This window comes from Salvelinus sp. IW2-2015, linkage group LG13, assembly GCF_002910315.2.
Source record: "Salvelinus sp. IW2-2015 linkage group LG13, ASM291031v2, whole genome shotgun sequence".
In the NCBI taxonomy this organism is placed as follows: domain Eukaryota; kingdom Metazoa; phylum Chordata; class Actinopteri; order Salmoniformes; family Salmonidae; genus Salvelinus; species Salvelinus sp. IW2-2015.
In genome coordinates, this window is record NC_036853.1 from 1,448,475 (window position 1) to 1,471,225 (window position 22,751).

The 22,751-nt window shown below is 41.3% G+C and overlaps 2 protein-coding genes across 2 annotated transcripts; both read left to right on the forward strand.

The window, feature by feature from the left end:
• The first annotated feature begins 8,115 nt into the window (after positions 1-8,115).
• Positions 8,116-10,570, forward strand: LOC111971922 (uncharacterized). Its single transcript, XM_023998711.2, has 2 exons — positions 8,116-9,187; positions 9,308-10,570. The coding sequence occupies exons 1-2, from the start codon at positions 8,204-8,206 to the stop codon at positions 10,466-10,468; spliced, it is 2,145 nt and encodes a 714-aa protein (XP_023854479.1). The 5' UTR covers positions 8,116-8,203; the 3' UTR covers positions 10,469-10,570.
• Positions 10,571-18,112: 7,542 nt separating this feature from the next.
• Positions 18,113-22,232, forward strand: LOC111971936 (uncharacterized). Its single transcript, XM_023998724.2, has 4 exons — positions 18,113-20,245; positions 20,490-20,543; positions 20,714-21,523; positions 21,800-22,232. The coding sequence occupies exon 1, from the start codon at positions 18,212-18,214 to the stop codon at positions 19,370-19,372; it is 1,161 nt and encodes a 386-aa protein (XP_023854492.1). The 5' UTR covers positions 18,113-18,211; the 3' UTR covers positions 19,373-20,245; positions 20,490-20,543; positions 20,714-21,523; positions 21,800-22,232.
• Positions 22,233-22,751: the final 519 nt, after the last annotated feature.

Below are 22,751 nucleotides of genomic sequence, written 5' to 3' on the forward strand. Positions count from 1 at the left end.
TATATACAAGTTAGTACGTCTTAAGGTTATACTATTTTGAACCAGTCTTATGTTGATACTATAGTACGATTTCATGTTGATACTAGTTAGTACATCTTAAGTTGATACTATTAGTACTATCTAATGTTGTATACTAGTTATATAGTCGTAATGTTGATACTAGTTATACATCTTATATGCTTAGATACTAGGTATATAAGTATTAATTTAATACTAGTTTCCATTTTCTTTAATGGTTCATAAACTATACTACAGTTACTAATTATTGATACTATATACATTCTTAATGTTGATACTATTAGTACATCCTTATACTTCAGATACAGTTAGTACAGCTTTAATGTGATACTAGTTATACTATGTGCGTTAAAGTTGTACTATATACAGTACTAATGTTGTATACTGTTATACACGATTCTTAATGTTTGATACTGAGTTTATACTGCTCCTTGTAATTGTTGATACATATGAGTTACAGTTCTTAATGTTGATTACTATTAGAAACAGTCTTATATGATCACTAGATATTAGTTCTAATGTTATACTAGTTAGTACATGTCTTATGTTATACTAGTTAGATTACAACGTCGTTAAGTGATACTGAGCTACAGTCCCTTAATTTTGTCCTATTAATAACATCTAATGTTAAATATGTAGTAACAGTTTCTTGAAATTGTTATACTATTATACAGTATTAATGTGATACTATTTTATACAGTCTTCATTGTTGACATACTAGTTAGTACAGTCTAATGTTGATACAGTTGGAGTACAGTCTCTTTAATGTTAGATGACTAGATTAATACTCTTAATGTTTGTATACTAGTTATACGTACTTAATGTTATACTATTAGTACAGTCTTAATGTTTTAGCTAGTTAATTTAACAAGGTGCGTATCTCTGAAATTATCTATTAGTACATACTACAATGCTATGATAAACTAGTTATAGTGACAGTACTAAAGCTTAAACTAGTATTATATTCATCATTTGATACTAGTATAGTACATGTCAAATGATCTAATAACTAAGATCTGTACGAGGTCTTACGATGATAACCTATTTTACGTATCAGTCTTAATTCTTGAGCGATTATATATAATTCTTAGTGTTGATACTAGTTCCATATTAATTTATACTAAATGAGTACAGTCTCTAATTGTCCGATATCACTTAGTAACAGTGAGAAATTGCCAAAAACCCTGCATTAAGATTTATCTACTATGCTTGTGAATAGTCTTAATTGTATCAAACGACTAGCTTGTTAGTATCAAGATCCTTATCTTAACATGTCATACTAGTTCATACTTTCACTCATAGATGATTATCAGATACCGAGTTCAGTACACGTTCTATATGGCTTGCATAACTATCTAGTACAATCTTCATGTTGATACTATTTATCTATCTTAATGTATAACTAGTAATATAAAGAAAGTACAGTTCTTAATGTTATACTACGTTATACAGCTTAAGTTGAACTAGTTAGTACAGTCTTAATGTGATACTAGTTAGTACAGTCTTAGGATCTATGATACTAACATTATAGTCTTTCATAGTTAGCAACTAAATTTATACATCTTAATGTGATACTAGTAGTACAGATCAGAATGATGAACCTAATTTACATTCTTACTGAATGTTACTATGTAAGGTACAACGTTCATGTCTAAGTACTATTTGAGAATACAATCACATAATGTTCGGATACTCATTTACATACAGTAGTATCAACATGAAGACTGTTTAAAATAGTATCAAAATGAAGACTGTATAAATTAGTATCAACATGAAGACTGTTTAAAATAGTATCAAAATGAAGACTGTATAAAATAGTATCTACATAAACTAGTATCAACATGAAGACTGTATAAAGTATGAATGAGATTACCTCAAATCAAACAAGGTTATTGAAGCAAATGGCAAACCATCATAAACAAAGGATAAATTATTGAGTTTTACAACTTAAGTCCAGCTGGGAAAGCACATGGAATGAACAAACATAGGAACATATATTGATAAACACAAGGAAATCTTCAACACCAAATGCATACGTATAAAGGAAAGAACAAATGGACTTAAATCAATAACTTCAAGGTCATAGGTCTAAACTACACATTTAAACACATTCTTCAAAAATGACAAATTAATTTGTAAAAGCTTCCAGCCAATTAGGTAACCACCTTGATTAGGAGCAGGTGAGGCTACTTAAGGCTGTTGGAGAAGGAAGTCCCACCCCTGCAGGAAACTGGTAGGGATGACTGGTGATTGGTGGAAATCAGTATGTGAAGGGAAAATTCATTTTTTCCCTGTGTTTTGTATCATATTGTACAACAGCTGATTAAACTAACACTGTAAAAAAACTARAACATTTAATCAGTGTTATTTCCTGATAGTTGCTGGATGAAAATACAATCTACACAGGACCTTCTAATCAGCAGGTTTCGCATTGGTGGAGTTTAGCGTGCCTGGTGACATCACCAGGCGGTATAAGTTAATACAGATCAATGAGGGAGTTCTATTAACCTGAGCCGGTGCCCCGGTCAACATCATCCAGAAAAATACATATATTTTCCATAAAATATGTTTGAATTTTCAAACTAGTTTTATTGGGAAGGCAAATAAAKCATTTTATAAGAGCAATCACTTTGCATGTGAAAACACAGACTCCTACTCATTACTCCACATTCTTAATCTAGCCTAGGCTACGTCACTTTTGTTTTGAGTCGACTTCGCCGTGGGCGTAGAATGGGGCACCTGTCTCACGCCCGGGAGGCAGCCCGGTTCCAAAACGAATGACCTGGTGAYCTCCTCACACCGGGGTAACCAACCCCAGATAATCGATTCCCCTCACTTACAAAGAGAGTTCCAAACCTCTCTGCCAATAACAGCTCGTTTTGAGATGACATATCCCTTCCTCTCAGACCACTCCCAGACAGTCCTAGCAAAGAAACGGCTGCATACGGCCTTTTAAGAGCTAGAGCTTTAAAAAATAAAAAATAAACATGRGTTAGTGCAGCAGTGTTCTTGCTGAAGCAAGCACATTAATTAAMAGAACAAAAGTAATTATCACAACACATAAAAAAAAAGAAATATTTCACTCAATGGGTCGTTCCATGCACAACTAGAGTGCCTTTTATGTCCCTCAGACATTATATGTGTACATTTTGATAAAACATTCAAYTTAACAGTTGGATCACATACATTTGAAGTTGGAAATTTACATTACACCTTAGCCAAATTCATTTAAACTCAGTTTTTCACAATTCCTGACATTTCATCCTAGTAAAAATTCCCTGTCTTAGGTCAGTTAGGATCACCACTTTATTTTAAGAATGTGAAATGTCAGAATAAATAGTAGAGAGAATGATTTATTTCAGCTTTTATTTCTTTCATCACATTCTCAGTGGGTCAGAAGTTTAATACACTCAATTAGTATTTGGTAGCATTGCCTTTAAATTGTTTAACTTGGTCAAATGTTTCGGGTAGCCTTCACAAGCTTCCCACAGTAAGTTGGGTTATATTTGTCCCATTCCTCCTGACAGAGCTGGTGTAACTGAGTCAGGTCAGTAGGCCTCCTTGCTCGCACACACTTTTTAGTTCTGCCCACAAATTCTCAATAGGATTGAAGTCAGGGCTTTGTGATGGTAACTCCGATACCTTGACTTTGTTATCCTGAAACCATTTTGCCACAACTTTGGAAGTATGCTTGGGGTCATTGTCCATTTGGAAGAACCATTTGCAACCAGCTTTAACTTCCTGACTGATGTGTGAGATGTTGCTTCAATATAGCCACATAATTTTCCAACCTCATGATGCCATCTATTTGTGAAGTGCACCAGTCCCTCCTGCAGCAAAGCACCCCCACAACATGATGCTGCCACCCCCGTGCTTCACGGTTGGGACTGGTGTTCTTCGGCTTGCAAGCCTCCCCCTTTTTCCTCCAAACATAACGATGGTCATTATGGCCAAAACAAGTTCTTTTTTGTTTCATCAGACCACAGGACATTTCTCCAAAAAGTACAATCTTTGTCCCCATGTGCAGTTGCAAACCGTAGTCTGGCTTTTTTTATGGCGGTTTTGGAGCAGTGGCTTCTTCCTTGCTGACCGGCCTTTCAGGTTATGTCAATATAGGACTCGTTTTACTGTGGATATAGATACTTTTATACCTGTTTCCTCCAGCATCTTCACAAGGTCCTTTGCTGTTGTTCTGTGATTGATTTGCACTTTTCGCACCAAAGTACGTTCATCTCTAGGAGACAGAACGCGTGTTTATACCTGCGTACTATTGTTTGTACAGATGAACATGGTACCGTCAGGTGTTTGGAAATTGCTCCCAAGGATGAACCAGACTTGTGGAGGTTTACAATTTTTTTTTCTGTGGTCTTGGCTGATTTCTTTTGATTTTCCCATGATTTCAAGCAAAGAGGCACTGAGTTTGAAGGTAGGCCTTGAAATATATCCACAGGTACACTTCCAATTGATTCAGTGACGTCAATTAGCCTATCTGAAGCTTCTGAAGCCATGACATCATTTTCTGGAATTTTCCAAGCTGTTTAAAGGCACAGTCAACTTAGTGTATGTAAACTTCTGACCCACTGGAATTGTGATACAGTGAATTATAATCTGTGAAATAATCTGTCTGTATACAACTGTTGGAAAAATTACTTGTCATGCACAAAGTAGATGTCCTAACYGACTTGCCAAAGCTATAGTTTGTTAACAAGAAATTTGTTGAGTGGTTGAAAAACAAGTTTTAATGACTCCAACCTAAGTGTATGTAAACTTCCGACTTCAACTGTACATATTACCTCAATTACCTCGACTAACCGGTGCCCCCGTACATTGACTCTGTACCGGTACCCCCCTGTATATAGTCTCACTATTGTTATTTTACTGCTGCTCTTCAATTACTTGTTACTTTTATTTCTAATTCATTTTTCATTTTTCTTTACTGCATTGTTGGTTAGGGGCTAGTAGGTAAGCATTTCACTGTAAGGTCTACAGCTGTTGTATTCGGCGCATGTGACTAATACAACTTTATTYGATTTTTWGATTTTTATTTAGTAGTGTCGAGGTTAGACAGTTGTCACRTCCTGACCTTAGTTCCTTTTTTATGTCTCTATTTTGGTTTGGTCAGGGCGTGAGTTGGGGTGGGCATTCTATGTTTTTTGTTCTATGTTTTCTAGTTCTATGTGTTTGGCCTGGTATGGTTCCCAATCAGAGGCAGCTGTCTATCRTTGTCTCTGATTGAGAACCATACTTAGGTAGCCTGTTCCCACCTGTGTTTGTGGGTAGTTATTTTCTGTTTAGTGTTTGTATCACCTGTCAGAACTGTTTCGATTTTCATTGTTTCACTTTCGTTATTCTGTTATTGCAGTGTTCAGTTTGTTTATTAAAATTAACATGGACACTTACCACGCTGCGTTTTGGTCCGATCCTTCCTATTCCTCATCTGAAGAAAACGACGATCGTTACAACAGTATATGAATGGCAGCAGCTGTAGTAGAAACATGCAGAGGTAAAAGGCTACAGTGCTACCGGCACGGCAGATGTAACCTTGGCCTACCACAGCAGCCCTGCGTGCTTTCTTGTACATGCGTCCATAACAGGAGCGGATGATGATGACTGAAAGAGTCGAGATGAGGCTGGGAGGGCCGAAGAACAGTACATTTTGCTCTGGAATAAAACAAATAGACCCTTCCACAATTCGAGGTTCAAGAACAGTCCTGCAGTGGCTTTGTTAACAGAACCTTGTCCCAGGTTGATCACTACCAACACTGACACTCRAAACCCAGCTTAGCCCCGAGGCAAGCTGCAGATGCCTGGAAATTATTATGCTCAGGTAGTAGATGCTGTGGCAAATAAACACATATCTTTCTATTGCCATGAGGCCCAGAGTCATCTGAGAGCTCAGGAAGACAGCTGTCACACCACTGAAATGTGTTGTGCACCAACCCCCCAAAACTCACTGTGGGGGGAACAGAAAATAGTATGACACAGGGAATAAAGCTCYAATAAAGCTATGCAAAATATTACAGATCAATAAATGACTTAACAAGGCATAGGACGGCTGTCAGAAGCGTTCTCTAAGTCTCAACAGCCCAATGGGTAGTGTGAAAGGGCTAAGTGAACTTAACAGGTAGTCTAATGCAACCTTTGTTCCTGGGGTTAGGAATKAAAGTTTCATGATGACACTACAAAGAGCTGTTCATTGCCAGAGAAAATAGAAAAAGAATGACATGAGTCCAAAAAATGTATGTTTCCCCGGCAACGATGTGCCAGAAAAAAACAGGCAGACGGATCAAACATGCCTTGCTCCTCTTCGACCATTTTCATGTTGAGAAGGAGTGAGATGGAGAGAGAACATGCGCTTCTGTTGAGTTTTGTGGAAACCACGATGTAGACTGACTGAACAGTAATAGTATTAGAAGTAGTAGCATTAGTCGGTCCTAGGATCTTAGAGGGATAGTTCAGAGGGTCTGCTCTTTTCCACGGACTCATCAGATCTGATACATTGCTTCTGTCTTCTACTCAATGTGCAGCGATGTGTCTCAATCTTGTACTCAATGTATCATGTGAGGATACTCATCAACGGCTGAACTAAAACACAGTAAACAATTACCAAAAATTCTTAGCCTCCTCAGAGGAATGTTGGAAACCCCAGTGAATGGCAATTCTGAAAAAGGGTAGAGGGCTGCGCTCTCAGGAAGACATTTGAAAATGCTAACGCTTTTACTGGAATTAACATGTGAATGGTGGCTGGTCTGTTGAAAATGCATGAACTGTATACTGAATGTACTTTCAAACTGTCTGAAGAAGTCCTTTAGAAGCTTTAAAGCAAGTGGTTGTTTTCCTGTAAGGATACCTTATCCTGGAGAGGAAAACAGCCACTATCGGCAATTAATAACACACAGGGAGGAGCCATTTATCCCAAAAATGTATAGGTAAGATAATGACTTATACCCACAGGGAAATGTTGTTTGCAAACACATAATCAAGCATAAGCAATGATATTTACAGAAAATAATACAGATMTAACGTTCAGGTCATGAGAGATTCAATTGTACACTATATACAGTACACTATTCATATCAGTCAGGGCCACAACCAGTGTTTGTTCCGGAACTCAATAAAACTCATAGTCGCTTCCTCCTGCATGCATTGAAGCCTGCCTCAGTCTCACCACTGAGCGCCACATCACTGTCTTTCTCAGTAGCCTACTCTCTGTAAAGCAAAGCTATTATAGTAGCGTATTTTTTTATCCTGTTGAGGTAGGCACCTTTTCACATTAGGTTCATCCTTCTAGCTGGCTAAGTAATACTAGCCAGAGCCCTTTGACATTACTGCAATAGAAGCTATAACCACCTGACTGACAGACATATCTATAAGTGACTATTTACCAGTTGTGCACTCATTCCCCGAGAGTCAGTTTTTGTTTGTTTGGGGGAAGTCTATAGACAAGGCAGTGGTCGCGAGATGGTTTAAAAATTGCCTTTTGCATCGGGCAAACACATTCATCAGAGCCGACCATGCTGGGGTAGTTCATTGTATGTCTCAGGCCCTTGGCCTGTGCTGCRAGAGGGCGGAGTTAGCCATTTGACAGAGTGGTGAATGTGCTGCTAAAAAGATCAGGAGGCAAATCCCAAACAAACCATTGCCAGCTAGGGTCAGCTGGGCTGTACGGGTAGGCTAGTCTACATGATGAGATTATTATAGATTTTTACTTGTCAAACAGCAGTCAAGCATCGATCATCATGTCACCAGAATAAGACCCTCAATATTTATTGGAAAGGAGTAGGCTATCAAGATCACCGTACGCTCACTACCCTGTGACGTTCATCATAACTTATGGTATCTGTAGCCTAATCAACTGCATGGTTTCCCAAATTGTAGTGGGAGGACCACACAACCATATCATTTTGGAATATTCGCATGAGCATCTGGATGGAAATTCAGCTACTGCCACTCGCCATGTCACACTATAAAAAATAATTTTGTTATTCTATTCCAGTTTAGAACTCTATCAAGTTTGCAGCGCTGTTGTCCGTTTYGGGGCTTGACACCCGCTGATATACATAAAAGAAGAAGACAACACGGAAGTCGAATTGGAGGGAGGTTTGTTTTTATTTTGCAATATGCACATTCCCTGTGTGTATTTTAGACGCAGYTAACTGAATAGCTAACTTTCAGTCCACTAAAAATGGCTAAATTACAGTCTTTGGGTGTGTTTRTTAATAYGCGTTTAACATTGGCTGCCGTAGAGATTATGGGGGCAGTAGAGAAAGTGGTAGCGGAGTACCAGGAGGAGATTTCCCGATCGAAAGAGGAGAATGACCGGCTACGGAGACTGCTGCGGATCAGACCGGAGATGAAACTATATAGATTAGACTCTCTCCAGTTGTGTCTTACTGTCTCCGAGGAGGAGGTTACCCCTGTGCAGCAGCAATGTGACCAGGATAAATGGAACTCCAGTCTGGGGACAAAAGACCCAGAGCCCATGCAGATTAAAGAGGAGGAAGTCGGGACCACTCAGGAGGCAGGGCAGCTTCAAGGGCTGGAGGCTGACATCATAGAGTTCATATTCACTCCTCCCTGTGTGAAAAGTGATTGCGGTAAGGAGGACTCACTTTTGAGTCTTCCCCAAACCGAGACTATGGAGAAGAGAGAGCGTGACTCTAAACAATTGGATCTCAAACCTTTTGGCACTGTGACCCACCTTGACATTACCAGTGACCCTCCAGATAATCAAGACAATGTCTCCGGTCACAGCTCAGCCGTAATTAACGATCCAGTAGGATTTGACATAAGCCCACCATTGGATCCCAACTCACCATTAAGGAAACCCGATACTAAAGCCAGCACCACGTATAAAAAACCTCATATACTCCCCATGCCCAGAGTTAGGGTCAGAACCACAGACAGAGGTCTGTTTCATCCAGAGACATTTRAGAGAGCCTCCCAAGATGTGCTGGTAGGGGGCCAGTCAGTCAGGAGTGCAGCGAAAGCACATGGCGTATGCCATGTTACTCTGTTTAGGTACTGTCGGAGGAAAAAGGATAGCGCCAATGCCCGACTGCCAGCATACAGAGCCCACAACAGAGTGTTTAGTCAGGAGCAGGAGAATCATCTGAAAGAGTATCTGTTGAGGGCTKCAGATATATACTTTGGATTGAGTCCTAAAGAGGTAAGCTTACAATAGTGCCGGTGGTTGATTAGCATTAAAAAAAAAGACTAACTATAAGATTTAAAAAGGTCATATAGAGGTTCATGACAGTTCATAATTAATATTGCCTTTACTTTTCAGGTACGTAGACTTGCATACCAGCTTGCCCAACACTACCACTGCAAGTACCCTGAGACCTGGGTTACCAAGGAGATGGCAGGGAAAGACTGGTTCASCTCYTTCCTCAAAAGGCACCCCGGCCTCTCCATCCGCCAGCCTCAAGCCACCAGTCTGTTGAGGGCGACAAGTTTCAATGCAACGAACGTGTCTCAGTTCTTCAACAACCTTTCTACTATTCTGGGCCGCCACAACTTTGAGGCCAAAGATGTGTGGAACATGGATGAGACCAGCACCACAACAGTCCAAGTGCCGAACAAAATCATTGCCAACAGAGGGAGGAAGCAGGYCGGACCAACAACATCTGTAGAGAGAGGAACAATGGTTACTATGGCACTAGCGGTCAATGCTCAAGGAAACAGCATTCCACCTCACTTCATCTTTCCCCACAATAAGTACCTTGATCACTTCCTACGTGATGGGCCTACAGGATGCATGGGCACTGCTAGTGGTTCTGGTTGGATGCRGGAGAATGACTTCCTGGCCTTCTTGCAACATTTTGTGAAGTACACCAGGGCGTCCCCACAGTCTCCACAGCTGCTGCTTCTGGATAATCAAGCCTCTCACCTCTCACTCCAGGGCATGGACTACTGCAAAGCCAATGGCGTCGTGCTGCTCTCCTTCCCTCCTCACTGCTCCCACAAGCTGCAGCCCCTGGATAGAAGTGTGTACGGCCCCCTGAGGAGATACATCAACAGTGCCATTGATTGCTGGATAAAGACGTACCCTGGCAAAACGGTCTCCATATATGACCTACCAGGAATTGTGGCAACAGCCCTACCATCTGCTGTGACACCAGCCAACATCATGGCTGGATTTCACTGTACCGGCATATGGCCATTAAACCCTACTGTCTTTACAGAAGCCAACTTCTCACCTGCTTTTGTAACAGGTCGCCCTGCCCCCACCACCACAGAGGAGGACAGAGGAGGACACCACAGAGGAGCACCAGGGGGCCGTGGTGGCTCTCCACAGGGCCAGCCTAGGGTGGAGGTCAACGCAAGTCCTGTGGGGCGGTCTGTCTCTCCTGGGCAGGGGGAGGTCCAAGCCTATTCCACCTCTGGGGATCACCTCCACACTCAGATCCATCTACACCTGAAGATCTCTTCTGTGATTCTGCACTGAGTCAATCCCCTCCCCACAGATGACGTCAGCCTTGTCTAAACATCAGACTGTTACTATGGTTACGCCATGGATCTCAGTCTGAAAGAAGTCGCTGTAAAAAAGACRCAATAGTCTACAAGACAGAATGTTGAATACATTGATATTTAAATGTACTTTACCGGTTTTCYGTGCTGTTGGTCCTTTTGGTGGTAGGAAGTGGAAATGGGGTATCCACRGGAAAGGGTTGTTTACCTGACTTATTACGGCGCCGGTAGGTTCTGTTGCTTGTATATTCCATCTCCTGATGCATTCCACGTGATGCACAATTTGTTAATAATAGCCCAATGTAACTGAATGTTGTTGACCAAAGCCCGTTCCCTCGCAGTCACGGTGCTTGGGAAATTTGCCAGCTGATTGCGTGGGACAACGTTGGGTCTGTTCTTCAGTTAAACTCTGCCATTGTTTACATATTGTGCATGCCGTGTGYGAATTGCGTCAGCATTGAAAATACAAACACTACACTGAATATTTCTTCTAAGATTACCTCCTATATAAGGACAAAATCAGCAGACAAYGGGTAAAGTACGTTCAAATTAAGTTAATTCAACAGTCTGACTTGTGATGCGACTGTTCACAAAAAATGAGCCCACTTGTTGGAGATGAGAGAGGAGTCTTCCACTCTCAGATTCGGAGAGGCTAACTTCAGCCCTGTAGCTGTCCGACCTTTTCCCGAAGGCGAAGGAGAAGAACGACCACCATTCTAACCGATACCCCTGTCAAGGTGCCCTGGAGGATGAGAAAACAGGTGATACCAAAAGCCAAGCGCWGCTTGCAGAAACAGTGTGGCAAGAGCGCTCAGAAGAGAGCAACTAATTAGAATGAACAGGAAGTTGTGCGGAAGATTTTGGCTCATCCATGCCAGGGCAGATCTGGGTGCAGTGCTTGTTCAGTCAAGGGTGGGCACACAAGGCCTACACTGAAGGAGAGGAGATCTACATCTGTCACTGATAGACAGAGTAAAMAAATTACAGGTTTATGCACTTTTGTTTTGCACTATTTCATTTTAATTTCCTCAAACAATTGACTAGTTTACAACAAGTGTTTGTTYCACACTTGTGTTAACATTTTGTCTTTGTCTGAAGGTGCTACTTTTTGCACTCTTAGTTCAGAAAAACAGTTCTATATTTTTTAWTTTTWWATKTTATACCTCTTCTATTGCCTGATTTATTTGTTTTACTTTAGGGGGGGGAAAGTGTCATTTAGAAGACGTTCTTATCCTGAGCGACTTACAGGAGCAGTTAGGGTTAAGGGCATGTCGACAGATGTTTCACCTAGTTGACTCGGATTCGAACCAGCAACCTTTCGGCTCTTAACCGCTAGGCTACCTGGCTGCTGTTTTAGACGACATTGTCTTTTGTGGATCTATTTCATTCTCTTTATTTAAGTCTTAAAGCTGCAATATGTAACTTTTTGGGCAACCCAACAAAATTCACATAGAAATGTTAGKTATAGATCTGTCATTCTCGTTGAAAGCAAGTATAAGATGTGGTAGATCTTTTCTAAGTGCGCTATTTCTATGCTTGCCATTAAGTTTTGTTTTTGCGTCTTGTTTTTGGTTTTGTACACCAACTTCAAACTGCTGAAAATACAATATTTTTGGTAATTGAAAATATATACTGAACAAAAATATAAACGCAACAGGGATAGGCCCACCCTCTTGGGAGCCAGGCCCACCCACTAGGGAGCAAGGGCCAGCCAATTAGAATGAGTTTTTCACCATRAAAGRGCTTTATTACAGACAGAAATACTCCTTAGTTTCATCAGTTGTCCGAGTGGCTGGTCTCAGTCGATCCCGCAGGTGAAGAAGCCGGATGTGGATGTCCTGKGCTGGTGTGGTTACACGTGKTCTGCGGTTGTGAGGCCGGTTGGAGTTACTGCCAAATTCTCTAACACGACATTATGGTAGAGAAATTAACATTAAATTCTTTGGCAACAGCACTGGTGGACATTCCTGCAGTCAGCATGCCAATTGCACTCTCCCTCAACACTTGAGACATCTGTGGCATTGTGTTGTGTAACAAAACTGCACGTTTTAGTGCTCTTTAACTGTCCCCAGCACAAGGTGCACTTGTGTAATGATCATGCTGTTTAATCAGCTTTTTGATATGCCACACCTGTCAGGTGCATGTATTATTTTGGCAAAGGARAAATGCTCACTAACAGGTATCTAAACAAATTCGTGCCCAAAATTTGAGAGAAATAAACTTTTTGTGCGTATGGAACAKTTATGTGATCTTTTATATCAGCTCATGAAACATGGGACCAACATTTTACATGCTGCGTTCATATTTTTGTTCAGTATATTTCACAGTGGTTTAGATGGTACAATGATTCTCTACACTATACTTGCTTGTTTTTTCACAAATTGAAATCAGGCGAACGATTAGAATTTTAGCAACCAGGAAATGCGATTTCTGCATAGTGCACCTTTAACTGATGACCTGGAATAAAATTAAAAACATTTAAGCACAGCCCATTGTCTCCTCTAGTTCATATTCCTTTAATCAACAAGTGACTGAATGTTTGAAAAATACATTAGAATTATGCATTAATCAATTGACTTGATTGATTAGCTTTGAGTCCTCACAATAGGCTTTATTTTTGCATAAAACTGTATACTGAATGTACTTTCAAACTGCCGGAAGAAGTTTTGTAGAACCTTTAAAGTAACTGTCCAATGAAAATGTCCCTTTTAAAAGTTAATATTATTTTAACTCATACCCAAATAATGTTGTTGACTCAYCCTATACAAAGCATAAATTAGAGAAAAATCACTTCAAAACCCCACCTCAATCAGTGGAGGCTGTTGAGGGGAGGACGRCTCATAATAATGGCTGGAATGGTGTGATTGGAACGGCAAACACATGGAAACCATGTGTTTGATGGATTAGATACCATTCCAGCTATTCTGCTCCAGCCATTACCATGAGCCCGTTCTCCTCAATTAACATAYATAATTACCATATTTTGAAAGGAAAACTATTTCACTCATATTGTAAATAATTATACAGTGCCTTTCGAAAGTATTCACATCCCTTGACTTTTTCCACATTTAGTTGTGATACAAAGTGGGATTAAAATTGATTTAATTGTCAGTTTTGGTCAACAATCTATACAAAATAGTTATAGTTTCTTTGGCACCTGTAATATTTATTACGTGATTAAACTAATCATGTAAATGTAATTAACTAGGTAGTCGGGGCACTAAGGAAAATCTTCAGATTACAAAGTTATCATTTTCCTAATATAACTCTTCAGATATTTTAATATCTGATCAGTTAGTCTTCTTATTCATGAATTATTATTTACCTCACGTCAGTCTCATTCCAAACGTCATACATTGTTGGTTATCTGCACTAACCCAGCCTTTACTATGAATCATCCATTCACCAATTGCCTTAATCATTTATTTATTTACTAACTAAATAATCACAGAAATGCATAAACAAACAACAGTAGTTATTAGTTACTAACACAGGATAGGAAAGATTCCCTAGGGGGCTAATCAATATGACGGCTTGGTGAACAAAGGGAAGTGGGTGTGGACTGAGCGAGAGCGGGAAAGACAAAAGGGATAACTACACACACAGTTGATAATCATATTAATTGAAATGCTAATCCTTTGCACATGAACGCTCACTCATTCGGGAATAATTGCAATCAATATATATTTACGCCCAGGTGTCGTCGTGATCTCTATTGGCATCGTCAGTCCGTCTGCTGGAGAGTCAATTCATCCACGTTTCTCTCTCTGAAGATCAAAGTCTTTCGTGGTTAGAATGATTACTTTAGAGTACCATTCAGAAATGTTTTCATAGAATAGATGTTTCGRCRGTTGTCAGTAATCGCATCCCAGGTTTGCATAATTTCTAGCTGCAGACTAGTAATTAGTATCTAAGATTTGCTCGTATTCTGTAGCGATCGATAGTTTCAGAGTTGAACCATTTCCAGCCGTGTAGCCAATGCTTCACGTGGTATGGTTAGGAATTCAATAACTATTCGCAATCACAGCTWACGCTGTGGGTTTGCTCAGTCTTGGTACTCAAACCTGTGCCACCTCAGCTTACACCAAGGTATGCGTGGTCTTAAGAGGATTTCCTCAGGAGGGGTTTTTATTCGTAACAGTAGAAAAGGCRGTTCTATGATGCCTGATCATGTCTGTGCTCACCGGGGCRGGCCAATGACTTAGTTAAACTTTAAAGGGAATACAATTCTCTCACATTAAAGGTTTGACATCACATGACATCATTTCACAAATAGTTTAATCTTTACTCATTCAGTTTATACAAGAATTAGATGCAAACTCCGTAATTGAGAAATATACATTCAGAGATATAGTTATGTGTGTTTTCTGTCCTCTCTGAGGTCACCAAATGAAACACACTCGTCATACCCGTCCCTTAAGTGTCCACTGACCATTCCCACCTTCTCACAAGTGGACCTTTTGTTTCAAATTCCCATTTTGGGGATTTAGGAGTTCGCCATGTGAAATCATTTGTTCTTTCTGTGTCTCTCCTTCTGCATGGCCAGGGGGAGAGTCTCCGCCAGGAATTGATGGCCTGAGATAACAGAACCTGTGTGTAGGAGAGGGTGAGAGAGAGGGCAACGCCATGATCTATACCCAGAAAGGGCCACGTCATGACATACTCAAAGTGGAAGATGCATTCTAACGTTTAAAAAAAATGTATGAAAAATAAAACACTAACTTCACCATCTACCAATCAGTGCTATTCTTTGCGAGGSATTGAATAACCTCCCTGGTCTTTGTGGTTGAATCTGTGCTTGAAAATCATTACTCGATTGAAGACCTTACAGATAATTGTATGTGTGGGGTACAGAGATGGAGCAGTCATTCAAAAATCATGTTAACCACTATTATTAAACACAGAATGAATCCGTGTAACTTATGTGACTTGTTTAGCAAATTTTTACTCTTGAATGTATTTAGGTTTGCCATAACAAATGGGGTTGAATGATTATTTTTTTATCCCCCCAAAAATGTCACTTTGACAATGTGGAGTATTGTGTGTAGATCAGTGACACGCAATCTCAATGTAATCAATTTTAAATGAAGCTGCTGTAACACAGCAAAACGTGGAAAGWGTCAAGGGGTGTGAATACTTTCTGAAAGCACTGTAGATGCCATGTCACAATACATTGGAAAATTACGTTGAAACAACCTTAATTGAACCACTTTGTGCCCTGTGGGTTTTGTGTGTTTGCGCCTCTCTCCCTAAATGTACTTCGCTATTAGACATCGTACACAAACATGCCCCTTAAATACTTTCCGAAGGCACTGTAAGTCATATTTAATAGAAATCGGGAAACACTGGACAGTTACCTTAAGGCAAGTGGTTGTTTTCCTGTAAGGATACCTTATCCTGGAGAGGTAAACAGCAATTATCAGCAATTAGTAACACACAAAGCATGACAAAGCATAAACAGGYTTTTAAAAACTGTAATATCACATTTACATAAGTATTCAGACCCTTTACTCAGTACTTTGTTGAAGCACATTTGGCAGCGATTACAGCTTCGAGTCTTCTTGGGTATGACGCTACAACCTTGGCACACCTGTATTTGGGGAGTTTCTCCCACTCTTCTCTGCAGATCCTCTCAAGCATTGTCAGATTGGATAGGGAGCATCGCTGCACAGCTATTTTCAGGTCTTTCCAGGAATGTTCGATTGGGTTAAAGTTCGGTCTCTGGCTGGGCCACTCAAGGACAATAAGAGACTTGTCCCGAAGCCACTCCTGTGCTGTCCTGTTGGAAGGTGAACCTTYGCCCCAGTCTGAGGTCCGGAGCACTCTGGAGCAGGTTTTCATCAAGGATCTCTTGATGTACTTTGCTCCGGTCATCTTCCCTCRATCCTGACTTGTCAACCAGTCCCTGCTGCTGAAAAACATCCCCACTGCATGATGCTGCCACCACTGTGCTTCACCGTAGGGATGGTGCCAGGTTTCCTCCAGACGTGACACTTGGCATTCAGGCCAAAGAGTTCAATATTGGTTTCTTTAGACCAGAGAATCTTGTTTCTCATGGTCTGAGAGTCCTTTAGGTGCCTTTTGGCAAACTCCAAGCGGGCTGTCGTGCCTTTTACTGAGAAGTGGCTTCCGTCTGGCCACTCTACCTTAAAGGCCTGATTGGTGGAGTGCTGCAGAGAGGGTTGTCCTTCTGGAAGATTATCCCATCTCCACAGAGGAACTCTGGAGCTCTGTCAGAGAAACAGTCRGGTTCTCGGTCACTTCCCTGACCAAGGCCCTTCTCCCCCAATTGCTCAGTTTGGCCGGACGGTCAGCTCTAGGAAGAGTCTTGGTGGTTMCAAACTTCTTCAATTTAAGAATGATGAAGGCCACTGTGTTCTTGGGGACCTTCAATGCTGCAGAAACGTTTTGGTACCATTCCCCAGATCTGTGCCTTGACACAATCCCGTCTCTGCGCTCTACGGACAATTCCTTCGACTTCATGGCTTGGTTTTTGCTCTGACATTCACTGTCAACTGTGGGCCCTTATATAGACAGGTGTGTGCCTTTCAAAAACATGTCGAATCAATTTAATTTACAGGTGGACTCCAATCAAGCTGTAGAAATATCTCAAGGATGATCAATGGAAACAGGACACACCTGAGCTCAATTTCCAGTTAAACAAGGTATCTGTTTTTATTTTTAATAAATGTGCAAACAATTTGAAAAACCTGATTTCRYTTTGTCATTATGGGTTATTGTATGTAGACTGATGCTGAAAATATTTTATTTAATCCATTTTGGAATAAGGCTGTAACGTAACAAAATGTGGAAAAAGTCAAGGGGTCTGAATACTTTCCGAATGCACTGTATATGTAACASTATAGCTTCCGTCCCTTTMCTTGCCCCTACCTGGGCTCAAACCAGGGACCCTCTGCACACATAGACAACAGCCACCCTCGAAGCATCGTTACCCATCGCTCCACAAAAGCCGCGGYCCTTGCAGTGCAAAGGGAACAACTACTTCAAGGTCTCAGAGCGAGTGACGTCACCGATTGAAACGCTATTAGCGCGCACCCCGCTAACTAGCTAGCCATTTCACATCGGTTACATATGTATACATGACATTCTAGACGATTCTGTACTTCCAACTTTATTGCAACAGTTTGGGGAAGGCCCTTTCCTGTTTCTTYATGACAATGCCCCTGTGCACAAAGTGACGTCCATACAGAAATCGAGATCGTTGTCTAAGAACTTGATTGGCCTGCACAGAGCCCTGATCTCAACCCTATCGAACACCTTTGGGATAAATAGGAACACTGACTGCGAGCCAGGCCTAATCACTCAACAACAGTGCCCGACCTCACTAATGCTCTTGTGGCTGAATGGAAGGAAGTCCCCACAGCAATGTTCCAACATCTAGTGGAAAGTCTTCCCAGAAGAGTGGAGGCTGTTATAGCAGCAAAGGGGGACCAACTCCATATTAATGCCCATGATTTTGGAATGAGATGTACGACGAGCGGTGTACATATACTTTTGGACATGTAGTGTATCTATCCCATATCAGAACTCTATCCAGCTAGCGGCGCTGTTGTCCGTTTCAGGCTAGCTACCCGCTGACAAACACTAAAGAACAAGACAACAAGGAAGTAGAATGTTTGTTTTGAATTTGCAACAGGCACATTCCTTACGTGGATTTTAGACGCAGTTAACCGAATACCTAAATCTCAGTCCACTGAAAATGGCAAAATTACAGTCTTTGAGTGTGTTTGTTAATACGCGTTTAACAGTGGCTACCGTAGAGATTATGGGGGCAGTAGAGAAAGTGGTAGCGGAGTACCAGGAGGAGATTTCCCGATCTAAAGTGGAGAATGACCGGCTACGCAGACTGCTGCGGATCAGACCGGAGATGAAACGATGTAGAACAGACTCCCTCCAGTTCTCGCTTACCGTCTCTGAGGAGGAGGTTAACCCAGTGCAGCAGCAATGTGACCAGGAGGAATGGAACTCCAGTCTGGAGACGGATGACCCAGAGCCCATGCAGATTAAAGAGGAAGATGAGGAAGTCGGGACCACTCAGGCGGCAGGGCAGCTTCAAGGGCTGGAGCCTGACATTGTAGAGTTCATGTTCACTCCTTCCTGTGTGAAAAGTGATTGTGATCAGGACGACCTACTTCAGTCTTTGACTCTTTCCCAAACCAAGACTGTGGAGAACAGRGAGAGTGACTCCAAAGAATTGGATCTCAAACCTTTTGGCACAGTGACCCACCTCTGCAATCCTTATGACCCTCGAGATAATCAAGACAATGTCTCCAGCCACAGCTCAGCTGCAAGCAGTGATCTAGTAGGATTTGACATAAGCCCACCATTGGATCCCAACCCACCATTGAGGAAACCCAGCACCACGCCTAAAAAACATGACTGCGGGAAAATATTAAATTGCAAGGGGACCCTGAACAGGCATATACAGACCTCCACAGGAGAAAAATCATTTAGCTGTGACAACTGCAGGAAAAGCTTCAGTCGCAAGGATACCCTTAACATGCATATACGGACTCACACAGGAGAGAAACCATTTGTCTGTGGTGACTGCGGGAAAAGCTTCAGACAGAAGGCTACCCTTAACAGGCATATACGGACTCACACAGGAGAAAAACCATTTAGCTGTGGTGCCTGCGGGAAAAGCTTCAACCATAAGGGAAACCTAACTGTTCATTTACTGACTCACACAGGAGAGACACCTTTTACCTGTGGGGACTGCGGGAAAAGCTTCAGACAGAAATATAGCCTTAAAAAGCATATATCGACTCACATAGGAGAGACATTTAACTGTGCTCACTGCAGGATAAGCTTCAGACACAAAGTGAACCTGGATAGTCATATACTTGCCTTCCACAAATAAACAAAACAGAATGAAAACAAAAAKAAGAAAATGTAACAAACATCTTCTGTCAGGAGTTGGTAATAAAAATGCAGGATATGGACTTCACTGTTAGGAAAGCAAAATTCTAGATCACTCATGTTGTAGGTTTAAKGTATTTACTTTTGTAAAATGTTCTATGTAAATAAAATGTTATTTGAATTACGATATTATGATCAAACAGTTAAAAGGGCAATGGAAACACTTTAGGAAGTAAATCTCAGCAAAGAGATGTAATCAGTCAACTAATAMCCTACAATACTTTAACATRAAAACATCTCTGTATTAAGTATTTTGATCGTCGACAAGGTTAATTTGAGCTATGGTCGGCGCCATTTTTAATTGCCATAGTAACGACTGACGCCAGTGCGTCACTGCCAGGAATCAGTAAATTGTCTGGTRTTGAATTTTCGCGCGGAGAGTGAATCGAAGAGTACAAGGACATTGTTGTCAACAACAATTAGTAATTCAGACATGAACTGTATAGCGCCAGGCTGTACGAATTGGCTCCAAAAAATATATATCGGTTAGGTACCATCGGCTGTCCAAGGACCCACAACTTTTGAAGAAGTGTCTCCATGTCCTAAAGAAAGGAAGGACGTGTCAGCTCGAGCCAGCAAGATCTGTAGGCAGCACTTTGCGGAGAAATACTTTGCGATGAAGGGCACGTTCGATGCGGCAACCGGGAGTTTCAGAATGTAAAGGAGTCCTAAACCTACGTTGAAGCCCTCTGCTTGCCCCTCCATCTTCAATTTCGAGGGTTATGGTGTACAGTAGGGGTTACYGACCGACCATCATCAACATCGCTGACTTCGGAGTCCAGCTAAACGTCGGATTGAGGGTCAATGGAGCCTGGTAACGTTAACCGACCATGAGTCATGTTTGTTGTTGACTAGGCTACGGTTAGACCCTGGATAACTTTGTTGTAACTGAGTGGCGCAACTGAAGTTGACATAGCTAATGTTCGCTGAAAAATACATTTTCCTGTATTTGCTGTGTGTGTGTGTTGACAGCATACATGACTGGTAGCTTGTTAACGCACACTGATATATTTGGGTTCAGTTGTCTTAATCTTAATAAAACATTTGTTTGTTTTCAGGATGATATTTTCATCCCTGAAAAGGTTTTCATCCTGGAGATTGTGCAAGAGGAGGTACATGCAAATCCATGTTATTTCTAAGGCTATTGTTTGTTTATTTCAAGACACAATCTGTCATCCCTGATGCCATTTTCAATATTTAAAATTGACAATATACAGTATATGCAGTGACTCTTGAACATAACTAAAGCTTAATAGATGCCTTAATATTTTTACACCAACAGGAAAGAACGGTTAGTACAGCATGCCAAACAAACCCCTGGTTGCCAGATTGTTCCTGTGCTGCAGTGGAAAAAAGCTCCACCGGGACCATAACTAAAGAGCTCGAGGCCCAGCTAGATTGCTCTCACCACCATCAGTATACAACCGAGTCCTGCCCCTATTGGCCACAGAGCTGACAGAGAGTGAGATGAGTGAAGACCAGGAGTCGCTGTATGAACCTGAGAGCTCAGACACACAATCATCACAGTGCGAACCAAGAGATACAATCGAAGAGTGTGTGCAAGATCAGAAATACATAGTCTTTGATAGCAAGCTGAAGGAGTTGTTCAATGTCTGCCATGAGCCAGGATGTCGAGCTGGTGTCATCATCCCTGAAAATAAATGGTTTTGCCATCACCATGGAGACAGTGTTGTGGGCCACAGGAGGAAGTGGGAGTCCCAGAYCAGAGTGGGAAAGTTGTTTGCAGGTAGTGCCATCAGCAGTCTGTCTTCCTTACTGGTGGCTCCCACTCCACATTTGTGGAAACATGTCACCTCCTCAGCCTGGTGCCCATGTCRCTGCGTCAGTTTGCAATCCAACAGCGCATCTACATTGTGCGAGAGGTCAACCACATGTGGACCCACCACACGTATGCCATTCTGGCTACAATTGGTGACAGTCCACTGATCGTATCTGGAGACGCATGGTGTGATTTCTCCAGGCCACTCTGCTTCCCACCTGTTCCTCCTCCAGGAGACTGCATGTTACCAAKGTGAAGAATAGTTACTGTTTGGAGACGGAGGGATTAGAGAGATGCCTGCAACACATTGAGGTAAGGTATAGCCTAACCTATCTTTTTTTAGCTGTAAGTGTGTATTTGGTGGATGTATGAAGAGGACGTAGGTACCTTTTTTAGGATAATAATAATAAAATCATTATTACTAACAGGCCCATGGATGCAGTATTGAAACCTTGGCCACTGACAGGCATCCAAGTGTGAGGGTGCACTTGAGGGGCTCATATCTGGCATGAGTATGACCTGTGGCACATTGCCAAAGGTATGTTCAAGTCAGTGACTCAGGGGTCTCATTTACTCCCTGTGTCTCAGGTACTGCCATGGGTGAGGGCAGTAACTCACCACTTGTGGTATTGTGCCACCACTGCTGGTTGGAGTGTCCAGGTGCTAGCAGAAAAGTGGATCACCGCAGTTCACCTCATCACCAATGAACACCAGTGGGTCACTGGAGGCACACTGAACTGCTGTGAGCACCCCCTACACACCTGAAGAAGGAACAGGATGAACACATTGTCAGCAGCTTTTGAGGCAGTGAGGGGAAAAAGTCCTCGAATCAAATGTTATTGGTCATACACACATATTTAACAGATGTTATTGCGGGTGTGGCTAAATGCTTGTGTTCCTAGCTCCAACAGTGCTGTAATATCTAACAATTCACAACAATACACACATCTAAAAGTAAAATAATGGAATTAAGAAATATATAAATATTAGGACAAGCAATGTAGGCGTGGCATTGACTAGAATACAGCCTGTCTCTTATACACATCTAGATGTGTATAAGAGACAGGAACAGGATGAACACATTGTCAGCAGCTTTTGAGGCAGTGAGGGGAAAAAGTCCTCGAATCAAATGTTATTGGTCATACACACATATTTAACAGATGTTATTGCGGGTGTGGCTAAATGCTTGTGTTCCTAGCTCCAACAGTGCTGTAATATCTAACAATTCACAACAATACACACATCTAAAAGTAAAATAATGGAATTAAGAAATATATAAATATTAGGACAAGCAATGTAGGCGTGGCATTGACTAGAATACAGTAGAATACTATATTTATATATCACAGCTCTGGAAAAAATTAAGAGACCACTGCAAAATGATCAGTTTCTCTGGTTTGACTATTTATAGGTATGAGATTGGGTAAAATTTCATTTTTTGTTTCATTCTATAAACTACTGACAACATTTCTCCCAAATTCCAAATAGAAATATTGTCATTTAGAGCATTTATTTGCAGAAAATKACAACTGGCCAAAAT